The sequence below is a fragment of the Ptychodera flava genome, chromosome 18, assembly GCF_041260155.1.
Source record: "Ptychodera flava strain L36383 chromosome 18, AS_Pfla_20210202, whole genome shotgun sequence".
Taxonomy (NCBI): domain Eukaryota; kingdom Metazoa; phylum Hemichordata; class Enteropneusta; family Ptychoderidae; genus Ptychodera; species Ptychodera flava.
In genome coordinates this window covers 23180285-23207634 of record NC_091945.1, presented here as the reverse complement: position 1 = coordinate 23207634, position 27350 = coordinate 23180285, and the positions used below count along the sequence as shown (strand labels likewise).

The following is a 27350-nucleotide window of genomic DNA, read 5'->3' as shown; positions in this document are numbered from 1 at the left end:
TTAAATGTGTAACACATTTGACATATTACGATGAAAATCACTTGAAAGCCCCACACAATTCTTTCTGAATGCAGCAAGGTCGTTTCTGCTTATGGAAACCCTTGTGCAAATTTGCTCAATCATTTTGGTGCACATGCCACGACTTTATTAAATACTTTAGGTTGCACTTCTGGAATCGATATTGCGAGGATAATCACTTAAAAGCCATATATAACTCTTTCTGAGTAGAGCAGGGTGCATTCCTACTTATGTAAAACCCCCTGTATAGTTTTTTTATATTCTTTTCGAATATATACCGCTGCTGTAAGGTGCTTAAGTTCGAACATATGCCGGTGCTTTTAAATGCATTTGAGAAAAAGCTTTGCACTTTCAGCCATTACGAGGAGCAATCTCTGACCCTCCAGGCATTTTGTTGCCCTTTGTCTTTGCTCAAATGTATGTTGAGTTAGGAACCTGCTTTCTTCAAGCTGTAAATTTATTATCATTGTAAGGGAAATCAAAGGGGCAGGGTTTCTCATCAGCTTTATCCCTGAGTAAATTGACTGACGGTGCACAGCTTGCAAAGGAGCACAAAGGACTCGAGTAAAATCACATTAACAGTCAATGTGAACAACCACTTTAAGTGGTTGTATGCGAGTACCATTGATTGCGAACTGTCGCTTTATGTTGACGTCTTAAATATCACATAGTCATTATTTAAGCCCCAATCTCTGGATCCGCTTACATGCATGCTACCCTTCGGTGTGAAATCTGTTATGGTGTAGAACTTCGACTTTCTTCGAGGTAGACTGACACAGTTGCCGCCTTTAATCTATTTTTAGATCGCTACTGATAGATCACAGATGACCCTTGCCAAGACCGACTAACTTGTAGGGGGCCATGCAAAACCCATCATCTAGCCGCTGGCCTTTGCACAGTGCCTTATCATGAAGCCTTCAGCGAATGAATAAGTCACCGCGGCTTCTGCTTTGTAGTGGTGTTCCTTTGTACATATTATCATTTCATGTCAGCATTAGCGATCGTTAAACACATCTGTCCTATGGCGTATGAAATGATAATAATTTGCAAAGAGATGGAATTCGAATATTTAAGGTAGAATGTGCCCCGAGGACAGATATTCGGACTTAAAAACTTTTACAATTATACCGCGTTTTGGTATATCACTTGTGGGGGCTAATTTTGAAGGTCAAGGATTACAGTTACAGTGAAAATCAAAATAGCTTGGAATTACAACTTGCTTGGTTGATTATATTTTATTAGAAAAACGTTTCTGGTGATAAAAGATAACCGTTACGCCAACTGCATCAATTAAAACGTCCTCCTTTGATAGATTTTGCAACAATTTAACCCAATGCGATGTCCACTGTTCTCACTTACAGAACACGTTCAATGTAGGAAATATCAATCGTTGTACCGACCCGTACACACTGTACCGAGGAAAAAAAAACTATCGTTAGCGTTATGTGCAGTTTTATCGACGGGAAATGTGATAAGGACAACATAAGCATGTTCAATCTTTCAGTGTATGGGTGAGTTTTTGAATTGAAGCGCGACAACAATGACGATGTTGACTGTGCCACGGTAACATCGTATTGAGTTTAATTGTATCGGAGGAGAACGTTTATGATGAATGCAGGAGGCGTAATTTTCTATCACCAGAAACGTTTTTTCTTATCACCCGAACACGTTGTAATTCCAAGCTGTTTTTAAATTCACTGTAAATTTTTCAGTGGCTTGTTTGTGAAAATAGAACGGTTTTTTTCTATAGAGTGGAGGCGTCCATTTTGAATTTCAACTGTCGTTGACTTCTTGGTTATTTGTTTCTCGTGAACCAAAGTTTGCACTGCACGGTGACCCTTAATTTGTTTGTCGAGTTTCACCGAAAGGTTACTTGAATGTCACAGTAAACAGTCGCACCGTGTGGGTAAAGCATATTCCACGCCATGAGAAAAATGTGCATGTATGTTGCTTTGTAAACCTCACGTATTTCCGGGGTCTCCAGACGGCGTAACAGAGCAAGAGATGGTTTTCGTGATAAACGGTGAAAGGAAACGGCGATAATCATTTTGTCGCACCCATGTGCCGATGGCGGAGGTCCAGACGGGTTTTCTGTTAATTGCCATCATTTCAGCCCTGCATTTCGTGACATTATGTCTATTGCCTGCCACCAGGCAAAAAAAATAATGCAACAAGGTGGGAACAAAAATTGCGTTTCAAAAGCAACACCGTTGCCTGAGAGTAAATGATGTGTCGATTTTCTTTTATCTTGAGTGTGAAAATTGGCAACAAAATTTGCTGTGACGTCACAACAGAAATAAAAAATTCAGTTGATGTTGCTGTAGTCATACAATAGCCTTATAACTCTATATAATACTCGTCCTGTGATGAAACCAATTAGTCAAACATGTTTTATCATAGTACAATCAATTCAAATCCCGTATCCAGTATTTCTTATCTATGTATCAAATCCACCTGAAAATGATAATTTTCTATTATCCTTACATGTATGACCAGGTTTCAGTAAAATTGAATCCGAAAGTCTCCCTTCAGGCGTCCTCCCAAACTTCCTCTATTTTGATGTGGAATATAAACTATGCTTTTGATTAGCTGTCGGGAATGAGCAATATCATGCAAAAATCATGCAGAGCAAATGCTGCAAAACTGACCTTTTTTCCTAAAGCTCTTCATGGACCAATATGACGCTCTCCTTTCCGGAAGCTTTCTCCAATTAGACAGGTTTCAGGTACGGAACCAAAAGGGAATACTTGGCGATTGCTTATCCGATTCTATGATTTCTTTCACGCCATCACTTATTTTCGGCCCTGTTTGAGAATATGTACTTGGGAATAAGGTGGCAAAGCCTTTTCAAGATATTTAAATTGTCGTTTCGAGAAATAAAGTCCGACTTTTTCCGCACTAGTACATGGTATAAGAGTGTCACATTCATCGAAAAGGTTTTACAGGGACTAAAGATACCTGTGTTGATGTTTATAACCGCATGATGCATATAAAGAGAATGCGTTTTCTTTTGTACATCATCGCAAATTTTCTTCACAATGTCAACTTTTGCGATTGATTTGAGAATATCCACAACTTTACTGGGTACTATTTATTCTATCATGCCGAGAAGTGTTTTGAATGCCAGCAGTTGCTTCAAAAGTTTTGACTCATGGTGAATATTGTTTAGCCGAAAAATAAACCGTCTGCGTTCGTCTCATTGAATTGACATGCGCAGCTGGCTGAGGGGAGAAATAAATTTTGCTGGCGTATAGCAGCGAAAATGGTCTGCGTGCTTTTTGCATGATATTACTTATTCCCGAAAGCTACTGAGAAATATCAGACAACTATAAAGGAAAATATTGGACACAATTGCTGTATTGTGTAGCCTATTATAAGCATGGTTCATACAAAACTTTCATGACGAATCGTGTAAATAAGTATGTCGTCAATTCAAATCCCACGTTCTTCCCGATAACTTCAAACTTTTCTTAAATTGATAGTCACGCTTCCAGAGGCTTCAATGGAGGAGCTAGGTGTAGGTAAAATGCATATGATGCCAAAGAAAACTTAATATCTTTTTGAAAACCGTGTATTTACTCCCTTGTGACTGCAGCGTGAGATGAAACATGTTAATGGCCCCTTACCAACGTGAAAGAACGTGCAATGACACTTATTGGGTTTAGCTTATGCATCGACTGGTGGCTGAACGGACAATGACTTTTACGTGAAAAAGTCGGTAGTATCATTATACATATACACTTACTATATATATATATTATATATATATATATATATATATATATTAATATATATATATATATATATATATATATATATATATATATATATATAAGTAATAGATACCATTACTTTGTACTTGAAGTAATTTTGTGTTATTATTTATAACGCTCTGCTTTAGCATCGAGCACTGTAATTTCCCACGAGGACATCTGTATACTTCGATATATATATATATATATATATATATATATATATATATATATATATATATATATATATATATATATATATATATATATATATATATATATATATATACACACGTATCAAGGCATCACATCAAGGCACTTTGATTTTACCAAACATGATGACCATGGTTTGGCCTTTATGACTCGGAGGTTGATATCTAGTGTTGGTGTCTCCAGAGTACACAAATAGATGTTCGTAAGTAATACGTGCTTACACAGTACCATGTATGAATATGATTCTGGCAGAAATTACTGATTTGACACGTTTTACTAATTACCGTCGTTCATTTTGCTGAACTTAAAAGCGTTCAGTCACACTTGTAACAAGAATATCTCACTATGGGAGACTGTTTTGCGCACTGGGTGAAAAAATGTTTCTATAAGTTAAGTCTAGATGAACCAGTAGCTAAGACAGCAGTGGTTCGTTGATAAAGTAGTACCCGATTTCTTTAAAAAAAAATAAATTAAAAAACACCTATAGGCACACAATCTAACGGAGGTGCGATGGAAGATCTTGCGAAATTTTGAACGGTTTGTTGGGACAAAGCGGTTTCAGGACAGCGGGATGCATCCCTAACGGTTTACTTTTGTGGAGGAGTTACATCCTTGTCTGCGACAGAGTGGTTTAGGGACACTGTTGTGTAGAGCTGATGGTTTTGGAATGTTGTAACAACGGCGCTTTGTGTTGTAGTCACTATGCACTGAGTCAGAGCAGACTAAGTTTTCCCCAGATGCCCTGTTAACTACAGCCCCAGACAAATTATGTTAGGCAACTGAATTGTTTATAATGTAATCATCGAATTTTCACCTTTAAAAAAATAAGGAGCAGTTCAATCCAAACATTTTTCTTCGTCGAAAAGTTTTGTTTAACAAATGAGAAACTGCTTCGCAGCCATAAGCATTATGTACATTGTATACAGACGAGTAGAATGCCCACCACTGACATATCCGTATACATGGTATTACGTTTCGCTTCCAATTCACAATAATTGCCAAGACATCAAAATAACATGCGCTCACGCCAAGCCACGTACTCACAAACTCACCAAAAGTCGAGGAAGTCTAAGTCACCCCGGGGGACAATTTTCGGGAGTGACATTTAAATCTGTCACGTATAGGTGACGTATGTCGTACATTACGGCAATCACACTTGTTTATCTCAACGAACATACCTAGTCTCGGTTTCTGTGGTGACGTGATAAAGATAACATTATTCCTCTAAATGTCTAGAATACTTTTGATAAGAAATGGTGCCTCCACATTCATGTTGTAGCGCACTAAAGCTTCGAAGTGCACAAACTTTAACGCTCAATCACGCTGTTTTCGGATAATATTGATTTGTTTTCGCTAACTGAATATGCAAGGTAATCGATTTCTGGAGAATAGCTTTCCGTAATGGAAGAGATATTCTAAGAAAACAGTAACTTGGAAAATAATTTCCCCTCTGCGATTATCGATTGCTCTTGTAAACATGCTCAAACCACATGTTTGAACAGGACGTCACTTTTTCTGCCCTCCATTGTTGCGTTGTCAGTTTCCAACCGCAGAATGTTTTCCACTATCAGTACAACACTTATTGTACATGTCCCTCCCTTTGTGTTGATTTCTATACTCCTTTCTGCGCGATCAACTTTAATAAACCAATAGCAATTAAACGCTGCTTCACATTACCTGACGCAACTGTTTGGTCAACGATGACAAAAATGGTCACACAAAGTTAATAAACAATAAGCATAGAGAGAGTATGAAAATCTTAAGGTTTCCGTCTCACAGCTCGTAACAGCTGCAGTAGACATATATGACCACCATACTAGCGCTCAATTCGATAACGACGCTGGTCGGTCAAACCAAACAAATTTCTGGTTGTAAACTTGATGAGCTGTAGATAGACTTTTATGAGTACCGCTCTTAATATTTAGTGAAATGCAAATAATTCGTCCCAAAAAAAAAGAAACACCTCATTCCTTCCATTACAAGATCCAGCTTTTGTATAAGAACCTCCGTCGCCACTTTAAGAGGATTTTCAAAATGCTACGCATACGAGTAATATATTTGTAGAGAACCCTACAACGGCGTTTATATTGTGTTCCCTGATAAACAATATTCTTGTAGCTGTTAGGATGATCGGTTTTACGAGCAAAAGGAAACATAATCTCTGTAAATGTAGTTTGAACAAGTCCATTTAAGAGAATACGCTCTATTGCAGTCTATTAATTCTATATAGGTGTAACCTAACCCTTAATACGGTTGCTCTCCTCTGTTAGTGATTAAGAATCTATTTGAATCCAATGATAAGCTTACGGCTGATGGTATACGTATCATGCAGGGTTAGATATCTTCAATTACAAACAATCATGAAGCCGGTACATCGGAACACACCTTCAACCTGTTCACTTCCCTACAGTCCGTATCGTTTCTTCTCATTTACTTTGGCCGAATGAAAACGAATGCATGTTTGAACTACCCTGGCCTCAATAACCCATTTTAAACTCGCCATATTAATAGTTGTTTTCAATTTTTAATATTTCTGTTCTTCTTAACTGTTCTTCTAATAAACATGGCCTTGGCAATTTTTAAAGTCGGCATGTTAATAGTTGTTTCCCATTTTAATATGTCTGTTCTTCTCACGCTGATGACAAATGAAACGTTCTTTACCGACCCATCATATTTTCCGACGGGACGTTACTATTAGCACATTCAGAGGGACTGTGGCACATTATTTTTGTAGTTTGGCCTGATTTACCTTGATCTCTGAAAACGCACGTACATTTCCATTTCCGTTCTGGTTTTATACGCTCGTGTAAAGGGTAGCAGAGATATGCCCGGCCGCTATCAATATTCACAGCGAGACAAAACAAAACGAGCAAACAAGTCGACGTCAATTAGGCTATCACATGCAGGACACACGGAGATGCGTCATCGAGGTATGTCGTGTGACAGACCGGGCATATGATATCAATGTACTTCCGTCCTACAGTGTCTATTGATACAAAGAAAACAACACTGTGAATGCATGGTTTGTTTTTTATTTGCATTCTGATTTTGAGAGTTATCTAAGCGAATATTCCAATAGGGATAAAGCTTATTTGTTGTCTTGCCCTTTGTGTTACATGGGCGAAAGGACAGCCAATGATCAACAACTCTATGAATTACACTACCCTGCAATATAAGTAAAATATCAAATACTATGAAGCAGTATTTATTGTCTTTACAAGACAATTGTGGTCACGAAATTATCAAAGATATTACAGACGAAACGAAATTGAAAACATCACTGTTCTGAAGAATATTGTTTTGCTGTCGACAAATCAATAGAGTTCAGTGTACCCTATATATGTCACACGTGATGTATCAAACGATAAAGAAGTACCTCTTATTCTTGTGCCTCAGAAGAAAATTGAACAATGACGACACGTGACGCAAGTTTTCTAGTTTTCCATCGTTATTGAACACTAATTTTGCGCGAAAAAATTAAATGATATAACCTTACAATTTTCGAAGCAAAACAGAGCATGCGCTTTGATTAATACCTAATACTAGCAAAACCAACAACAAATCCTGTTTTCAGTTTGCGAGTAAATGAACCAGCGATATTTGCAGTAATATCCGTCATTATACACCTACTGTTGTAACCTATGGGAGTTTGACCGTCCAATAACTTTCCGTATTTTGTATTATAGTACGCGGAGTCCCGAATACGGGAGACGCGCGTCGCGCCTGTTTGGGGTTTGTAGCAATTTTATTTCAACAATCGCGCGCGTTCCACTCATATCGCGCGTGCCGCATCCCTCAAAATTTACCATGGAATTAGTTTATACGGACGACTAATGGAGGGAGGTGTGTAATAATAGGGTTATACACAAAATACGGCCCTGTATGGACTCGGGCTCAGTGAGTAACGTATTGGACTCGCCTTCGGCTCGTCCAATACGTCACTCACTGAGCCCTCGTCCATACAGGGCCGTATTTTGTGAATAACCCTATAGTAATTTTCTTACATGTATCAAAAGTAATGTCAGTCTTGTCTAATTGTTAAAAATAGATAGAGTATATTTATCACATGAGACTTTTCAAGCACATTATTCACTCAGTTCATAAGACCATTACGAAAAAAAATTAAATCATGCTCAAAATTGTCTTTTGGCCGGCTTTCTCTGGGGACATTTCCAAAAAAGATTGCTTAAGCTTTCAGACCATTATTTGGAATAAATGAATTCATAGATGGACTATGGTTTCCATAAAGTGACCGATGCTGGCAATATGCCAACTATTCAGTAAGGTCGGTAATGGAGGGATTTGAAAGTATTTTGATGATATTTAGGTTAATTGTCGCAACTTACGGCAGTATGAGAAAACTCGTGTGTTTAAGATATGTAATATAACTCGCATGAACTCATGTTACTGAAATTACAATAATTCTCTGAAAAATTACTTTCTCTGAATACTCTACGATATCTGTTACCACACTGTTCCCATTTCTATTGAATTTTGTACATGACATATTATGAAACATGAGGTGTGAAAAATAGTTGAAAAGACCCATCTGCTACTATAAAATAGATGTTTATTCTTCACAACGTTTCGGACGTACACGGACGAACATCAGATACTATACAAGCACAATGGAAAAAAGAACGAAAATTACAGTGTGTTCTATGAGGAATATGAATGAAATGAGTTAGGAAATATAATTGACTGCTTGCTTGACTGGTAGCCGCATTATATACAGAGCAATCTAAGATTCACTTGTGAAAAAACTGTGAACGACGAATTGTCCTGGTACATTGACGTCTACATGGAGTTCCTCGAAAGCACTATGAACAGGGAACATGAGTTAGGATGATATGTTGCGCCCTCTTAAGACGATATTTAAGTTACTGTTGTTTTCTGCCGAGTCCTCTAACGCAACGAAACACCTCTAGCCTTGTGTTTTAAGGACTTTTTGTCACGGGCTGCGCCCTCTATCTATCGTATCAAAGTGACAACGATATCTACCACGTAAAAGTTAAATTATTAAAAAATGGCCGACATGCATCATCTGCGTTCACAGGTGTATGTTGACTTCAAGTTATTCTTAAACAAGCAAAGTTTTCTTTCGCAGGGAACAAATAGACAGTTCTCTTAGAACACTTTCAAACATTCTGCAGATGTATTATTCATATTATTTGACATACCGAGCAGTGCTTATATGTTTTGTCAACTGATAGAACGGCCTCTCCGTCCAGTGCCCGGATCTATGGTGAAAATCAAACAAAGTTACCATGGATTGCTGATTTGGAGCGATCTACCTAGACTTTATTAGTGGTGGAAGAATCGCTCTCTTAGCTTCGGCAATATACATGTACAGGTATATTCCCCAGAATAAGTTACATAATTTCAGGCCTTCAACAACAAAAAAGCAAACACATGAACGGCATGAGATGAAAGTGCATTTATGCTGTCAGTACTTCCGGCACGAAAATAACTAAGTACCGCGAAGACAAAGAGGTTTTCCAATTTCCCGGATCGATAATCCCAATCAATTTACAAGCAGCCAAATCTTCGTATTGCATTTAAGGGAGTATGCTGCTCGAAAGTGAAAGATTTCAAATTTTGCTCAAACTTTCCTAAATGAAACTTTCAACATATGAGTTCTGTCTGTAAGGAGGCGAGGTGAGTCCATGGCAGGTTGGCACCGCGAAGGTCTATTGGTCAACAGAGAACAAAAGCCTCACCCGTGACCCGCAGTCCCGATTGTCGTTTTACTACTTTCTTTGTATGCCATACGCCATTAAGCGCAACAAATTGCAACGAAAACATGCGCCTACGCTAAGCGTCATGCCGGGCTTACTCGGGGATTTGAGACTTTCTGAGTTGGGCTGCTTTCAAGAACTGGTCACCAAACTTTCTATTCGTCTTGATGTTCCTCGTGATGTTGGCGGTGATTATAGAGATTTATTAGAGAGACTAGGGGTTCCTTACGCGATAGCTACTTTCTTGTCGATAACTGGGTCGCCGACAAGGAAAGGTTTGGAACATGTCGGCAGCCAAGTGACAGTGTTTCGACTGATAATCGTTCTCAGAGAGCTACAAAGGGACGACTGCATTGAAGATGTGGAAATCGTCTTGTCGCGCAATCTTTGCGACGAAAATGGAGGTTTGTATACTAAACAGTCACTGAATACCACGTCACACTCATAAATAATAGATTAAGAAATGGCTCCTCCGCCGACAACAATGACCCTGCTTGTCTGGACTTTCCAAAGGGCATCAAGTCTTTGCGCCTGAGGTCCGTAATACCGTGACTCTGTGGCCCACGCTGAATGACCCTCAATTTTTGAATGTTCCAAATACACAGTCTAAACCTGTTTAGCAACATAATATTCCAAATACAAAATCCAAACCTATTTAGCAACATAATGTTTCAGATTTGCAACCACCTACCTGCACTGAGTGCAGTGACCTTAAAAGGTCAACATCCCCGGCTCAACAGGTTGCATTTCTTATTGAAATGCATCCTATAGACTTCGATTTGTGTTATCATTATAAAACAAATTACTTCATGTACATAGTGATTATATCTGTTACTTCAGTTTCATACATCTAGCAATCCTCAGACTAGTTTTTCCCTTCGGATATTTCCTCATTTGTATGGTTGGGGCGTACCCGTTAACTATACACTTCTAGTTGGTTACACCGATGAAATTCAATATGTTTAGACCAACCAATCAACAAGGAGGAACAATAACAGGAAACGTAACATTACGTTGTTCAACCTCTTTCAGTAAAAGCGCGGCAACTAACATTGGCAACAAATTTCTTTGACCTTTAGATCAACACTTCCCAAAGGGGACTGAACTACACAAGATCTTCAATAGAAACACAATAAAAGTGAGCTACACTGCATTGAGAATATGGCTAGTATAATCAAGTCACATAATATGAGGGTAATCGTCGGAGACGCGTAAATATCGTCAAGTTGTTTGTAATTGCCAAGATAAATCTTCATGTCAGTTGAAAGGTGACTGTCAAGCCAGGAGTGTCATTTCCAAGGCCAAAATCTCAACAGCCAATAAGGCGAAGGCTTACATAGGCCTCACTGATATCACCTTGAACACACGCTTCCCTCATGACGTGCAATAGTTCCGAAACAAAAAGTTTGAGAATGACTGAACTCTCAAAGGACTATAGGATTTTGATATATCATGGTCAATTATTGAGACAGCATAGAAGCTCTCTATCATAAGCAAGCAGTGTAATCTTTGTCTGTCAAAAGAGCTACACATAATCAATGTTAATCTACGCTAATAAACGAACGGAGTTCGTTTCAAAGTGTTGTCACCGAAAAAAGATTATTTATATCGAATTGCAACACTACTTCGAACTACAGATATAATTACTTTGAACTTTAAGTAATTTGTGTTACCATTTAAAACGCTCTGCTCTTAGCTTCCAGAACGAGAACTGTAACCCACTATATATATATATATATATAATATATATATATATATATATATATATATATATATATATATATATATATATATATATATATATATATATATACGTACATACATACATATACTACATACAAACATACATACATACATACATACATACATACATACATACATACATACATACATATATACATACATACATACATACATACATACACATACATACATACATACATACATACATACATACATACATACATACATACATACATACATACATACATACATACATACATACATACATACATACATACATACATACTACATACATACATACATACATACATACATACATACATACATACATACATACATACATACATACATACATACATACATACATACATACGTCCTGTGATTTATCTCAAAACTGTTACGATATTTTCAAAATATTTCAAATCAAGCTCTAATATATTTTTGGATTAGTCTGTGATTATAATATGATATTCCAGTTTATTGGATATCACAATAGCTCGGAAAATCGATTTTGCATTGTGATGGCTGATGTGATATGGAACAAAGGATTATATTGATACTTTCAATTTTTATAGTTGATAAAACCACTATGCTCAATTTCACGGAGCTTAAGAAAAACCAGAATAAGCTAAGTTAAATCTATGCTAATGAACGGTGAAATGTCTTGGGTACTTCATTATATAACGACTGAATATAAGAAAACCTCTTTCCTTTTGATACTAACCATCTGTTATGTATGTAATATATTCACAGTGTCTGTTCAGTACGCGTGACGGCTAAAGTTACGAAATCGTTTGCGGAGTTTCTAGCAAATGTTGACAAACGAAATGACACACTAATGATATTGTCTTTCAGGTGATCGGAATCTTAATATTGACGATATTCTGGGACTCAGGGAGAATGCCCTGTCATTTAACAGAAACAACGGTATGTATTCTACTTCTATGCGAGGAATAGCAATAACAGGAAGCGTCATATCACGTGGTTCAACCCCCCTTTCAGCAAGAACGTGGAAACTAACATCGGCAGGAAATTTCTCCAACTTGTCGATAAATATTTTCCAAAGGGGTCTAAACTTCACAAGATCTTCAACAGAAACACAATTAAAGTGAGTTATAGCTGTATGAGGAATATGGCAAGCACAATCAAATCGCACAATAAGAGGGTAATCTCCGGAAAACACCGTAAGGACCAACCAGCTGATTGCAATTGCAGGGTTAAGTCGGCATGCCCCTTGAAGGGTAACTGTCAAGTCAAAGGCGTGGTGTACAAGGCCAAAGTATCAACGGAGGACAACGGAGAGAGGGTTTATATCGGCCTCACTGATAACACCTTCAAGACGCGCTACACTAATCACATGAAATCGTTCCGTAACGAGAGATACAAAAACGACACCGAGTTGTCAAAATTTGTATGGAACTTAAGAAATAAGCGACAAGACTTTCACATTTCATGGTCAGTCATTGATAAAGCATTGAGCTGCTCTAACATGAACAAGCGATGTAATCTTTGTATATCAGAAAAGCTGCACATTATCAACGCTGACAAATCTACACTGTTAAACAAACGTTCTGAGTTGGTTTCAAAATGTCGCCACCAAAACAAATATTATTTATCGAATTTTAACACTACCTACAAATAGAATGGTTCGTCCCAATCATATATGTAAGAGTGTCGAGCTAGTAATCCTTTCACTCTATCTGAGGATTGCAAGATGCATGAAACTTAAGTAATAGATTTCATTACTTTGTACTTGAAGTAATCGGTTTATTTATAACGCTCTGCTTTTGCATTGAGCACTGTAATTTCCCACGAGGACATCTGTATACTTCAATATATATATATATATATATATATATATATATATATATATATATATATATATATATATATATATATTTATATATATATATATATAGATAGATAGAGAAAGAGAGAGAGAGAGAGAGAGAGAGAGAGAGAGAGAGAGAGAGAGAGAGAGAGAGAGAGAGAGAGAGAGAGAGAGAGAGAGAGAGAGAGAGAGAGAGAGAGAGAGAGATGTCATCTGTAGACAAGCGAATCCTAATGAAATAGATCGATTTAAAATGATAATTATCAGAAATCCGACGATTAAAAAGAAGCATTGTAAGGGCCACTTTTGCCGCTGAACTTCCTTATGATATTAATACAATGTACGTCAGTGGACTAGATGTCTGTCGATTATAGTTTTACTGGTTTGCGAGGGTTAGAGACCAAATGACACAAGTCTTCGTCTAGGCTAACAAATAGAGATTATATGTGTGGAATTGATATTTGCACACCTAAATTTAGTCTCGGTCGGAGATTGAGTCCCGTTTTGTGCTAAGGTGCATCCTGTTACGTAGACGAGATCGATTTCGGGTCGATAAGTGGCGTTTATTGTTGACGTCTTTAGACATTCAGCTTTTATTACGGAAACAGTGTAGCATGGCCGACAGAGGGAAGTTCAACCATAGACCCTGGAGAAAACAGGGTCGATGGCTCAAAATTGCAAAATCTGTACCATTGTTTATGTATGCGAACAGAGGTGAGCACAAGCGTTGTCCTTCGTTTTATTTTCTCTACTGAATGTCCATGATTAACTTTAATTTTGGCTTCTTAGTTCGTAAAAGGAAAGAAGGGCACATCAGGATAGCAGCGTACATGTTCGGACTGAATATAAAATGTGTATGATTTCGTTGGATGATCGCAGACGTAGTAATTCATACCAATGCCATCTCATGGGATGTGTCAACTGTTTTCATAACATCGACATTCGTTATGTGACAATAATTGCATGTAAGGGTAGTGATGCCCCATTCTGCTACTATTTACATATGAATGCAATGTGCCTGACGTGAACAATCTCCCGGTGTCACCCGATACGGTGTTAAATGTCTGTTTACAGGGCCTCAAATCACATTCCTAGTTTCCGCGTTAAGCTACTTTACCAACAAAGGTCGTGTTAAGTCAAAGTCCCTCTATAGAGGGACTGTGGTTAAGTTCATGATTCTTGCATCATAAAATACTTCAATGGAAATCAAATATTAGGGATAAAAACAAGGTAAAGGGGCGATACAGTATACTGCAGGCGTTTTGCAAACATAGACAATGCTCCCTCTACTGTCTGTGGTCCAAAGTATGACGCCTTAAAAATTGTTTTTCTCCTTCTTTCTCAGGTTTAACCGATGTGAACGTACAACAGTGGACTCAATTGGCTAATCTAATCTACGGGCTAATTATTTTTCCCGTAGTAGCATTCATATATGATATCACATTATTCGTATCAAGACATATCGGCAAAGCGGTGGACTATTACATCACTTTCGTAACAAGAGAGAGCTATATTCTCTTGCAAGCCCTGTACAAAAACTTTAAAACAATAATATCAAAATATTTAATTCGAGGGCGCACTGACGATGGTTTCGTCTCCTTCTGGTTGATGTCACTGAGCGTGGTGGAGAGGTTCGTTCTGCTTTTCCTGGTCTTCAATGATATCGTGTTGTTGACACCTTTCTGGGAGACCGGCCACACATTCAGTCTGTTGGAACACCTCGTGGTTGCCCTCCCTGTGTATATTTCATGGTTTATGGAGCCGAGGATGTCAAGGCTGCATGAGACAACCCTAGAGAAGACAGGTTGGATTCAACTGAGAGAGGTAGGTTATACGAAAAAATTAACATGACCATCTAATACTCGGCTGTTTATATTGAACTTGAATTACAACAAACAAGTATAGGATTGCATTACTCTATACATCTGAAATCGCTAAATGTTTCCATTACGCATGTCCTTTTAGGTTTATGGGAGTTCCATGGTGACTATAGGGTATTCCAAATTACAGTAAACATATTTCATTTTTAAATTGACAGTTTACATTTAACATCATGATGCTTTCGCGCTTGATGCTCGTTCAGGAAGTGCATGGATGAAATGTAGCCTTCTTTACCTCCATTTCTAAGAGGGCTGCTCCCCTTGACATTCTTTGCATTTTGAAATATGAAAACACGCACAGAATAAATGACTTGCCTTCTGTAGCAACAAAGCCGCATTACTTAAGAATTTGGCACAACAAACAGGTATTGTGATCTTCCTTGAAAGTGTGATCGCCTTTTCGATTATATTTCGTATTTCCTTTGATTGTCTGAAATACTTACTACCTTTGTTCGCTAACATGTGACTACGAAAACAAACCTACTAAAGGGTTCTTTATAAAACATCAAATCATGCGATGATCTTATAATGAGTTGCCTTTTTCCGATCATGTGATTAATTGACAGGAAGCTGAGGTGGCCGACGCTGATCAACACATATCACGACTCAGAGGGAGAGAGAAAACGGAAATGATCGAAATTCGAAATTCTCTGATGTGTTTGGTACCGCTGCAGATTTCCGTCCTGCTCGGCTGTTGTTATACTCTTTCGTGTGGACGGGACAGGATCTTTCAGATTTGCTACCAGAATGCATTCTTTATCGGCGTTGTTTGTCTCCATGTTGCCGATGTCCTCTACCGGGTGTTTGTGTTTGTGGCTTATTATATTACTCTTAACCCCTCGGGCAGATTTTACTTCGACCCTGTGGAAATAGATATGGAAAAGAAGTACATTCTGAGAAAGATGCATGCAAAGATTGATTGAGTGAATCTGTGATAAACATAACTTGACGTACTGTCGTGCCTTTTTTTTGAAAAAGATACATTTATTTCAACAAATCACAAATAAAATAAATCTACATAACTGTCAATGCATTAGAATTACAATGCGCCTTGTCTGAAAAAATAAAACAAAAACATATAATTAGCTGTTCAATTACAAAGATCATCATATGAATGCATTTAGAATGCATTCTTCTCCTTCAAGTCTTACAAGGCTTGAAAACTTTAATTTGTGATAAAATCCTCAGTTTTGTTTATCATCTTATAGGTGAAATACAATGTATTCATCCATGAGGAGAGATAACATTTTGATTGCATAACATAGGATGAGAGCTTCTTCCTGTGTAATTTGACCTTCACAACTCTGTTTATCTTGATTACTTAAAGCAATGTTGGTTTTATCTATTAATTCCCTCTGTAGTAGGGTGTCAACATTTTCTTGTTTGTAAAGATCTTCAAAAAATTCTGCTTGTATGTCTAATATAGAATCAATATCAGTGACTATTTTGCCACTCTTGTCTCTAACCTCCTTGAATAGTTTTTCTTTACTTCTCTGTTTTTCTAGATTGAGGAAATATTTTGAAGACTTCTCTCCTTGTTCAACCCATTGGGCCCTTGAACGAAGTTGCTGTCCTTGCATTTGAGTTAATTCATATGATTTTAGCTGGTTTTTAACCTCTTCAATATCAGTTGCGGATTTATCTGATATCATATTTTGCAGCCTTTTTTCCAACAGATTACGATGTCTCTTATTATTTCTGTTTTTCTGTAAACTATACTCAATGGCCAATTCTCGAAGTTTATCCTTGCCTTTGTCCCACCAAACTGAAATGTCATCAAAAAGAGGTTTTTGACTTTGCCAAAATTTCCAGAGGTTCACTACTTGGTTTTTGAATGAGTACATGACAGGTGACTGTTATTGAATTTCCATGTCCCTTTCCCACGTTTTACACCTTCTAAAGATTCCATATCAACTACAACTGGTTGATGATCTGAGATAACACAAGATAAAATTTCACACTTTTTAACCTCAGTAAACAAGTCGCTCGTGAAGAGCCACCGGTCCAGTCTGACTTTTGTCTGATAGTTCTTTTTCTCTTTGCAAAGTCTGTGCCACGTGTATTGGAGAAGATGTGGGTGTAGTCTTCTCCAAACATCAAACAGATTGAATTGATTCATCATAGCTTTTATCTCCTGTACACTACTATCATTCCACAACCTAGCTGAGGAAATCTTATCTTTGGATGTATCTACAACGCAGTTGAAATCACCGCCACATATTATGGAATCTGATGCATGATCTCGTGAGGCTTTTTCAATTTCCTCACTGAGTAAATTGAAATAGTTTTTTGGTTCTTTAACAGAGTTTGTAGCATAGATGTTCAGAAGTAAAATATTAACTTTGTCATATTTTAACATAGCAATAATAGTTCGTCCTTCGTGAGCCATTTTAATTACCTTAATGTCAAGTTCACAATCTTTCTTCCAGAGTATGGCCGTCGTGCCTTCGTCTGAACCAAAATAGATATTGCGCCCTCTCGAGAAATATATTGTAACTGTTTTGTTTTTGTTGTAAAGTACCCTGATGGAGGTATGCATCGTGCATACCTGTCTGATGACGTAATGAAACACGTACAGCTCTTGTGGTTAGGGACTTCTTTATCATGATGTCTGCGTCGTACCACAGTTGACAACAGTTGATAAATTTATCTCTGTAACGTTACTTTAATAATACCGCAAATGAAAATGTACTATACCTTTGTTCTCAAGGTAATTTAGACAGACCTGGGATGTACACCTTCAAGCAATATCGCATGGGAAGCGCTTACTGTTCTTTGGCAATAAATTCACAGATTTTTCCATTCGAATACTTATTTAATTTAGCATGTTTATACCTGTTGTTGAACATAGAACAGTGCCTCCACAATATCTCGGTCTTACACAGTGCAAGATGTGATGAATATTCTACATGACAACGAATCAAAATGCTTGTAATTTGATAAAATGAATACTTAAAATATCTACCTCGCACCTTGCACTAATAGTTAGGACTAACAGGAATAATCAAATTTTAAAACCTAAGTCGCGTAGGATTCTTATCCATACTGTGAGGTAATTACGAAAATGACATTATTATGAGAGCACGAGAACATCAGCGCAGCGACTCATGTCGGCGGGCGTTGCGCGGCGCTGTTGTCAAAGTACATACTTCGCTGTAATTTCGTGATAAGTGGCTTGACATTATACATCTTACATTTTTAACCAGGATATGAAATAGTCTGAGTAGTGACCGTTTCCATGCTTCTATGTCGATATATTTCTCCTTCATGCAGCTCCACCGTCCGATACGCTGTACAAGAATAAAGTTAGAACACAATATGTTGCTTTCCTTGTAGGCCTTCTGTAAAATTGACTTACGGTCAACACTTCTGTCAACAAATGACGACATGCCATGAAATTCAAAGAAGGGAATTTCCATTTCCCGGATCATTGTACCTGATCATTTTAGCTAACGTGTTCCCACAAGTACTGGTACTATTTCCTTATTGCGGATCGGACATGTATCTTGATCGACTGGACCAAAGTTGACGAAACTTTCTACATTGAAGATTGATGACAGCCATTTCGCATTTTTACATCAGTTAATTACTAATTTATACATTTGAGGAACTTTCCCTATTAGGGCTAAAGCTATCAGACCAAAGTTGACGAAACTTGCTATGGATATTGAAGAAATATGCAGTGATGTTGAGTGCTTTTTACGTCAGCTGATTACTAATTGGAATATTCAACGTACGAGTTGTTAAAAGCAAAATAATTAAACTGCTATGTACATTGATGACACTAAAATATAACCGCAAGTTAAAGTAGTTTTATATTAGGTAAGTACTGATTTGCATATTTAATGAACTTTTCCAATGCGGAACATTTACATTAAAGGCCCAACCGAAGTTCATGAAACGTACTCTGCATATTGACGAGACTGTTGCACTGTAGTCAAAGACGTTTTGAAGTTTACCGTCAGCTAATTGGTAGTTTGCATATTTAATTAGCTTTCACACTTTGCCATATAAAACTTGAGAAGGACTTGAGACTTGACCAACAGCAATTCAACTTGCTACATAAGATGATGATGCAATGATATGACGGCATTCAAAGAATTTTTCATTAAAAGCTTTCATTTTAAGCGAAATCATTAATTTGTACTAATTTAAGGGGACACAGAAACAGATAACAAATGAACATCACACAAACAAAAATGTCGCAAATCAAGAGATCGTATAGCTATCTGAAAGCCAAATCCATGAATTGTGATTAAAATTGAATTTGCTTTCCAGTGTATCGTTACATTGGGTTAATTGCTCTCAAATCACCTTTTTGAAAACGAAAACATTAAACATAATAAGTCAGCTACCATTGCCAAGGACTGCAGTACCCTTTGTGTGTATGTGTTACTGTCTCTGTATAAAAGGTCACGCCGTAGTCTGATTTGCCAGACTAGAAACGAGGTGATTAAATGAAGAACTGGGCCACCTCGGCTTGCATAGTTTATCGTCGCGACAACCTATTGGTCCACAGCGAACAAAACGCTGAGACCTTCATTGTACGACGCAGTTTTGTAAAGCAAACACCATTACCAGCAGCCTGATGACAAGCAAACTTAGGCCTGCGCCTCCTTTAAGCGCAATGAAAGTCAAGGCTTTGAAACTTTCCGAGTTGGGCTGCTTTCAAGAACTGGTCACCAAACTATCTATTCGTCTTGATGTTCCTCGTGATATCGGCGGCGATTACAGAGATTTATTAGAGAAACTCGGGGTTCCATACACGATAACTGCTTTCTTAGCGATAACTGGGTCGCCGACGAGGAAAGGTTTGGAACATGTCGGCAGCCAAGTGACAGTGTTTCGACTGGTAATCGTTCTCAGAGAGCTAGAAAGGCACGACTGCATTGAAGATGTGGAAATCGTCTTGTGGCGCAATGTGTGCGACGAAAATGGAGGTTTGTAAACGGTTACTGAATACAACGTCACACTCATAAAATATAAAAGAGTGGCGCATTCCGTTGATTAAAATATATCGGGCTTCAGAAGGGATTTTCCCCTTTCACTTTATAAGTTCCGGCTTCCTCTGTTGACGCGGTGATCTACACAAAATGACATACTTTATTGACTGGGCTTCAAGGAAAGGGCTGCGTTTCAATCAAGGTTGAACGAGAATGTACATTTTATGCTACGATACGCTTTATTGAATTTCCTGGCAGTGTATACTATGATACAGAAGCGCAAATTGTTGGTTGTACGGTAGGACGTAATTAGGGGTTATTACACGAAGTTTGGGCGATACCGCGTCGTATTCTCGTGATGTGTCCGCGTTTTGACTTGTTGCTGCGCAACTCGTCAAAATACAGGCACATCACTCTATGTCACACATACATGCTTTGGTTATGACTGTTTTCCTACGGACGTTCCGAAATTAGAGACGAAATCAACTGAAATCGACCTTTCTTGCTCCTCGCTGTACTCATAAAAAAGTTGGTTGCTAAGGAGTGATGACAACGTACCGTCTCACTTTTTGATATTATTCCGCTGTTTGGCCATTCTACTTCAAGGGAGGGTTTATATCACACTTATAAAGCGAACAATTTAAACATTAAGATGTCGACACAGGTTTTCACAATTTGAAGAAGATTTATTTTGAGCTTAAAATGGCGGTGGAAGTAAAACATAGGCTGGAGTGTATAAAATGAGTGTGTTTTCGTGTTTTGGAACATAATCTCATCCCTTCGCGAAAGTTATGAGGCCCGCCAAAATCGGGTCAAAATACTCGCGCCGCGCCAGCGTTCGATTTCAAACTCGATCGAGTATGAACAGCTGAGAGCATAGAGTTAGAGCAAGCAGCTTTGCGACATCTATGAATGCACAGTGGATTTAATAGCCGTACCAGTCAGTTTATCATCAAGAATTATACATGTCCTCAGACGTCTAATATGCCGAATTTACCATCTTAGAGAGGAATTTGAGCGGATTTGGGAAAACGTGAAGTTAGTACACTGTAAGCTGTAGCATGGTAACTCGTTCGGGATTGTGTTGTTGTATGAATAAAACATTTCAAAGGAATTTACATCGCCCGCTCGTATATTTTCGTTACTTGCTTGTCTAAATAGAAGTTAACTTCTTATAACAATCTAAACGAAAGTTTGACTTTCCCTTCCTAGTATCTTACATTGTATCCGAAACCCGCACCGGACACGATCATGCCCTGTGAATCTCACTGACAGGACAAATCGGAAATATAATGTGTACACCTTGCCTGTCGCGAGTATTTTCAGTGCGGTTGGATTTTTGTAGCTCATTCATGGCCGTAAACGATGAAATTCGCCACCTACATACTTAAACTCGTCAACATAAATGTTTCTATCATGATGCATTGTCAGCCGGGACCGTATTCTTCAGCAGCGTAGACGACATGAAAACACTATGGGACCGGCCGTAAACGATAACAGGTGTCGGCAAAACAGAGAAATTTTCAATGCGATCGTTTGTATGTTTTTGGTACAACTGTACTTGTACCTACGTGCAATGCCAGTGAACTGACTGCAAACAACAAATTTTGACCTTAATCACAATGAAGTTTCGGAGTGTCACAAGTCTTATTCTCTCGGCTGTTTTACATATATATGAACATACCAGGGAAGGTCACGCGTACGCTTAGCTGTAAGTAGTTCGGTTACAGTGGAAATATAATTCGTATTTTAACTATTTTAACTACGGGTTCATATCAGTACCGTCTAAACAATAGGAGAATGGCGATACAGGCACAGCATGTATGATAATGTACAGCAGCAGTGACTCATTCGTCATTTTGCAGATTTCTGATATACGAGAACAAACGAAGTAAAAATGACTCTCTTTTTTACAGATAATCAGAATCTTCATATAGATGATATTCTGGAACTCCAAGAGAATGACAGGTTTTCCAATAGAGAAAATGGTTTGTATTCGATAAAAATATTTTATACATCAATACACCTGACAAATGTTATCGCTACATAAGAACATAATGAGTACAGACTGATACGGGTATCTGTCGTGCAAAGACAAATAAGTGAAAATCGTTTGTATAACATTGTTTAGCTATTAAAAATCAATAAGTGAATCCTACCACTTTGGGTTCATTTGAAATATTAGCTCCTTCCTCCTATCATCCTTCCTTGTAACTAATTTAGTTAATAAGATTAACCAACGTCTGTTTGTTAAGTGGGGTTTACAAAATTAAAAAAATAGAATTATACAAGTGAAATTTGATATTAAACATTCTTCACACGTACAGTAAGAGTCCGACCATGCCCTAGATACATCCCTATCATACGAAAATCGATCATTCTATAGCGAGGAAGATGTCATTGGATTATTGGAGCTTTGCATTTGGGTCATTAGTTTAATATTTAACGAAGACGGTGGGTGGCAAACGGGGGGAGGGCGCTGGTGTCGGGTGTTGCAAACGATACAAAGTTCATAACAAATTTTGTACGTTGGTCATGGTGGCGGAATCTTCTTTTACTTCATCTGTGAACGTTCTTGCACTTTTCACTGAAATTTAGCTTCTTAGTTTAGAATAGGAAAGCAGGCCTTATACATGTATAGCAGCTAGCCAAGAGTCGGTGAAACAGTACAGAATCGACTCTTTGAAGATTCTTTTCCTCCTTCTTTTCCAGGTTTGTGCGACGTGGACGAACAACAGTGGACTCAGCTGGTAAAACTAGTCTACCAGCTAATTGTTATGCCAGTGATAACTATTGTATATAATGCTACTTTATTCTTGTGGCGACACGTCGGAAACGCGATCAACTATTACATTGCTTTCGTTACCAGAGAGAGCTATATTCTCTTGCAAGCCCTTTACAAAAACTTCGAAACAATAGCAATCAAATTCCTGATTCGAGGGCGCACTGACGATGGTTTCGTCTCGTTCTGGTTGATGTCACTGAGCGTGGTGGAGAGGTTCGTTCTGCTTTTCCTGGTCTTCAACGATACCGTGTTGTTGACGCCTTTCTGGGAGACCGGTCACACATTCAGTCTGTTGGAACACCTCGTGGTTGCCCTCCCTGTGTATATTTCATGGTTTATGGAGCCGAGGATGTCTAGGCTGCATGAAACAACACTGGAGAAGACAGCTTGGATCCAACTGAAAGAGGTAGGTTAAAGAAATAACTCATTTTATCATCACCATGTCCTTTACTGGTGATTTGGGATTTTAGCATAAAAAGGTGAAGCGTATAGGACTGCGCATTAGTTACATGTAAGAACGCGTGTATTTATTGCTTAAGGTAGAACGCGCCTCGGGGACAGATATTCGGAATCTCAATTTTCTACAATTCTTTTTTGATCTATCACTTGTGGGGGCTCATTTTAAAGCTCTTGGAGAAAGAAACACTTTCACAGTCTTAGTTTTTCGGAAATCCAAAATAAAATTTTCCCCATAAAGTTAACACCTGGATGGCGGCCATTTTGACTTTCAAAAATCGCAAAACGTAAAACGTTGGGTAATATGTTTCGCTTGTTCCAAACTTTGCACGGTGACCCCTGATTTGTATTGTTGATTTGGTAAGAGAATGCTTAAAAGTTTCATTAAGGAAAGTTTGAGCGAAAGTTTAAGTCTTTCACTTTCGAGATGCATACTACCTTAACTGAAGTACCATGGTAGCTAATTTAGACTTTTAATATCATAGTAAGCTTATAATATTAAGTTTAATATCAAGACTTCACTTTAATTTGACAGTTGAATATACAATTGATGATCGTTCGAACAGACAGTACACTTTACATTCTTTGACTTTTGAATTATGAAGCACAGCAAAAAATAAACGAATTGCCTTCAATTCGTAACAACGAGGTGCAGCTTTGTTTACTATGAAATGTTGCACAACAAACCGCTTGTATGGAATTTTGAAGATGCGATCAGCATTTCCATTTATACGCCATTTTTCCAAGTCGATCTGAAAGATTTATGACCACGGACTTTAATCGCTAAAAATAAAAGTGCACCATGACAAGGTATCCAAACCCACTTAAAAATTCCAACAATCAGTTCAGTAAAAAAAGATAGCAGCAAAATAAAAATATACAGTTCAAGGTATTAAATGACGTCGACCTGCAAATATAGTGATGCTTTCTCATTTTCCGTTCTTAAATTTACAGGAAATAGTTATGAAAGACGCCGATCAACACATATCACAACTCAGAGGGAGAGAGAAATCGGAAATGATCGAAATCCGAAATTCCCTGATGTGTTTGGTACCGCTGCAGATTTCAGTCCTGCTCGGCTGTTGTTACACCCTTTCGTGTGGAGGGGACAGGGTCACTCAGATTTGCTACCAGAACGCATTCTTTGTCGGCGTTGTTTGCCTCCATGTTGCCGATGTCTTCTACAGAGTGTTTGTGTTTGTGGCTTATTATATAACTCTAAATCCATCGAATAGATTTTACTTCAGTCCCGTGGAAATAGATATGGAAAAGAAGTATATTCGAAGACAGCTAAATGCCAACTTTGATTGAGCAAAACACTGAACTGTGAAGTTCTGCTGGTATAAGTGGTTGCGAAACATGGTCATCATCATCGTCACCTCGAAACAGAAACAAACATTATATCGTTATATTAGCATGGACAGGAAAAAGGAAAGACAATTTTCAAGTGATTAATACCAGCATTTCATTTTGAAATGACAATAAAATGGCAAAATTCAAAGTTCCAATGAAGAGCTTACCAAATTAATCACAAAGATTAATTTAAGTCCTGTATCAAGGATCAAGGATAAAGGATAATTTAAGTCCTTTATCAAAGTCCTTTATCAATGATCTCACCAACCTGTTACCTCCGTGCATCTTCTAGTTTCAACATTGGCGCCATCTTCGTCACCGTGTAATGACAAATTATCTTTCTTCCGAAACGTATTGCCTTCAGATCTGTTCGTTGCTATGACATTTGGACCGCAGCGTTTGCAGTTTTTTGAACCCAAAATGTCGTTCAATAATGAAATCGCATAGATTTTAGTCTTGCAACATTGGCGCACTTACACGAATTTTACAGGCACGAATCAATGACGACTTAAAGGCCCAGTGACGGTAGCTCTTTGCAATCTAAGTATTTTTGTATGCTACCTGAATTCATTTTTTTCAGCGTTGTCTTTCTCCATGTTGCTGATGTTTTCTACAGTCTGTAGTGCTTGTGTTTGTGGCCTGTTACATAACTATTAATCCCCCGGGCAGATTTTACTTCGACCCTGTGGAAATAGATATGGAAAAGAAGTACTTTCTGAGAAAGATTTGATTGAGCGAATCTGTCATATCTACCTCTGAACCGAAGTAAACATTTTGGCAAATCCTTATATTTGTATAAACATGAAAAACTAGACAATTGGTTTTTTTGTTTGGTTGAAATTAGTGCGTAGTGTATATAGAAAAGAAAATTGCAATTTTCAAAATCCAAATGATGAGAACAAGCTCAATTTGAAAAGGATACATGGCTGTAACTTAATTCTAAGAGTGTTTCAAAAAAGGATGAAGTGTACAAGGTTTCTTTACATCTAGTTTTACCCAGCATGATATCTGAGGCTCGAGAAAAAAGTTTATCATTTTGCAACTTTTGTGTTAAACAATCCTAAACTTGATGTTGATTACGCACATTTGTCCAAGCTCAAATATGTTTATTGTTTGAGCATGATGTTTTGAATACACGAGGTTTACACGTATTTGCACAGTATTATGTACAGGAAAAAATAGGGGAACTATATCAGGTAAGCTTAATGATGTGTACAATGCTTGGATACGCTGAATTTCATAATTTTAGTTGAATGGATCTTTTAATACAACAAAAATTTCAGAAAACCGTTGAACGAAACGTAAAATACATACTAAGTATGTCATGTCTTTCTTTAAAAATGTCAAATATGTGTTTTGTCGAAATAAAGTTGCTCATCTAATGATAGCTGACATTTAAGTCGCATTTGCTGTTCGTTGCTCTACAGGGCAATATCCGAATCATGCTAATTTCCAAAATACTCTAGACAATGTTATGGTTACTGCGCAATCGTATTCCTTTCCTTTGTCATGGATATATCTGTGGGACTAATCCACCTTTACCTATTTCCTCCAATATCAAGCCATCTCGTTTAATTCTCATTTGATGTTCCATGTTCCCTTTGTAAAACTGTGTATTGACTTCTTTTCTTACTTTACTTCCTGTATCACGTCTACAACTAAAGCATTCATCTTGTCAACACAGCCTTTGTATGTGAAGCTTTTATTTTGGTATTTTCGACATGATGTAATGTCTGCGGATGATAGACATTTAGATACTGACAGAAATTTTATGTTGGTGTACATTGTCCTACCCGAACTTGATAGATAGGAAAAAAAATTAAAAGGCACCTCGCAATACTGGGAACGATGAATATTACTTTTAGTATATGTCGTGGTCAGAGCTAGTTTCTGAGGCTCAGAAGCGCCATATATCTTAAATAAAATGTTGCAGGTTATCTGTTGCGCCTTCTCGAGAATATTGAACTGACTGTTTTGTTTTTATTGTAAAAGTCCTCTGATGGAGGTATGTATCCTGCATACCTGTCTGATGACGTGTGGAACACGTGCAGCCCTTGTGATATGGGATTTCCGCATTACGCTGCCTTCTATATATATCGTATCGAAATTGACAACAGGTGTTAAAGTTATCTCTTCAACGTTATTTTAGCAGAATAGCAAATCATAAATGTACTATATATACCTTTGTTCTCGAGCTCTTTTTGATTATACCCATTGATGTAATTTGCTTAAATAAATCATTATGTACCTCGTACCTTGCATTAATCGTTAGGACTGCTCGGAATAACTAAATTTTAAAACCTAATTTGCATAGAGGTAATTACGAAAATAGATTAATGGATGAGCGCATCAGTGCAACGACTCGTGTTGGACGTTGCGTGGCGCTCGTGTCGGAATACACTGTACTTCGCCGCACTTTCGTGATGACCTTAACATTATACATTTTTCATTTGTAACTACGATATGAAATGGTCAGAGTAGTGACTTTTTCTATGCTTCTATGTAAATATGTTTCCTCCCTATTTTCATTGCCGGTTTAAATCTGTGGCACGAGTACACTTCTCTAGGTTCGTGCAACTACACGTACAACGTGCGAGACAAAGCGGAAACCACAGTGCTGAAAAAGTTTAAACGGCTC

At 37.8% G+C, this 27350-nt stretch overlaps 2 protein-coding genes across 2 annotated transcripts; both read left to right on the top strand.

The window, feature by feature from the left end:
- The first annotated feature begins 9733 nt into the window (after positions 1 to 9733).
- On the top strand, positions 9734 to 16616 carry LOC139117189 (uncharacterized). Its single transcript, XM_070680080.1, has 4 exons — positions 9734 to 10125; positions 12320 to 12391; positions 14641 to 15119; positions 15742 to 16616. The coding sequence occupies exons 1-4, from the start codon at positions 9747 to 9749 to the stop codon at positions 16096 to 16098; spliced, it is 1287 nt and encodes a 428-aa protein (XP_070536181.1). The 5' UTR covers positions 9734 to 9746; the 3' UTR covers positions 16099 to 16616.
- A 3106-nt stretch (positions 16617 to 19722) lies between these two features.
- LOC139117188 (uncharacterized) lies at positions 19723 to 26971 on the top strand. The gene is made up of 4 exons (XM_070680079.1): positions 19723 to 20115; positions 22035 to 22106; positions 22831 to 23309; positions 24314 to 26971. Exons 1-4 carry the CDS (start codon positions 19764 to 19766, stop codon positions 24668 to 24670), a joined length of 1260 nt encoding a protein of 419 aa, XP_070536180.1. The 5' UTR covers positions 19723 to 19763; the 3' UTR covers positions 24671 to 26971.
- Positions 26972 to 27350: the final 379 nt, after the last annotated feature.

Excerpts from the sequence above, each read along its gene's own strand:
- LOC139117189 (XM_070680080.1), top strand. The coding sequence starts at position 9,747 with ATGCCATACGCCATTAAGCGCAACAAATTGCAACGAAAACATGCGCCT. Across the intron at positions 10,126-12,319 it reads TCTTTGCGACGAAAATGGAG|GTGATCGGAATCTTAATATT; the intron begins GTTTGTATACTA and ends ATTGTCTTTCAG. Across the intron at positions 12,392-14,640 it reads GTCATTTAACAGAAACAACG|GTTTAACCGATGTGAACGTA; the intron begins GTATGTATTCTA and ends CTTCTTTCTCAG.
- LOC139117188 (XM_070680079.1), top strand. The coding sequence starts at position 19,764 with ATGACAAGCAAACTTAGGCCTGCGCCTCCTTTAAGCGCAATGAAAGTC. Across the intron at positions 22,107-22,830 it reads GTTTTCCAATAGAGAAAATG|GTTTGTGCGACGTGGACGAA; the intron begins GTTTGTATTCGA and ends CTTCTTTTCCAG. Across the intron at positions 23,310-24,313 it reads CTTGGATCCAACTGAAAGAG|GAAATAGTTATGAAAGACGC; the intron begins GTAGGTTAAAGA and ends TTAAATTTACAG.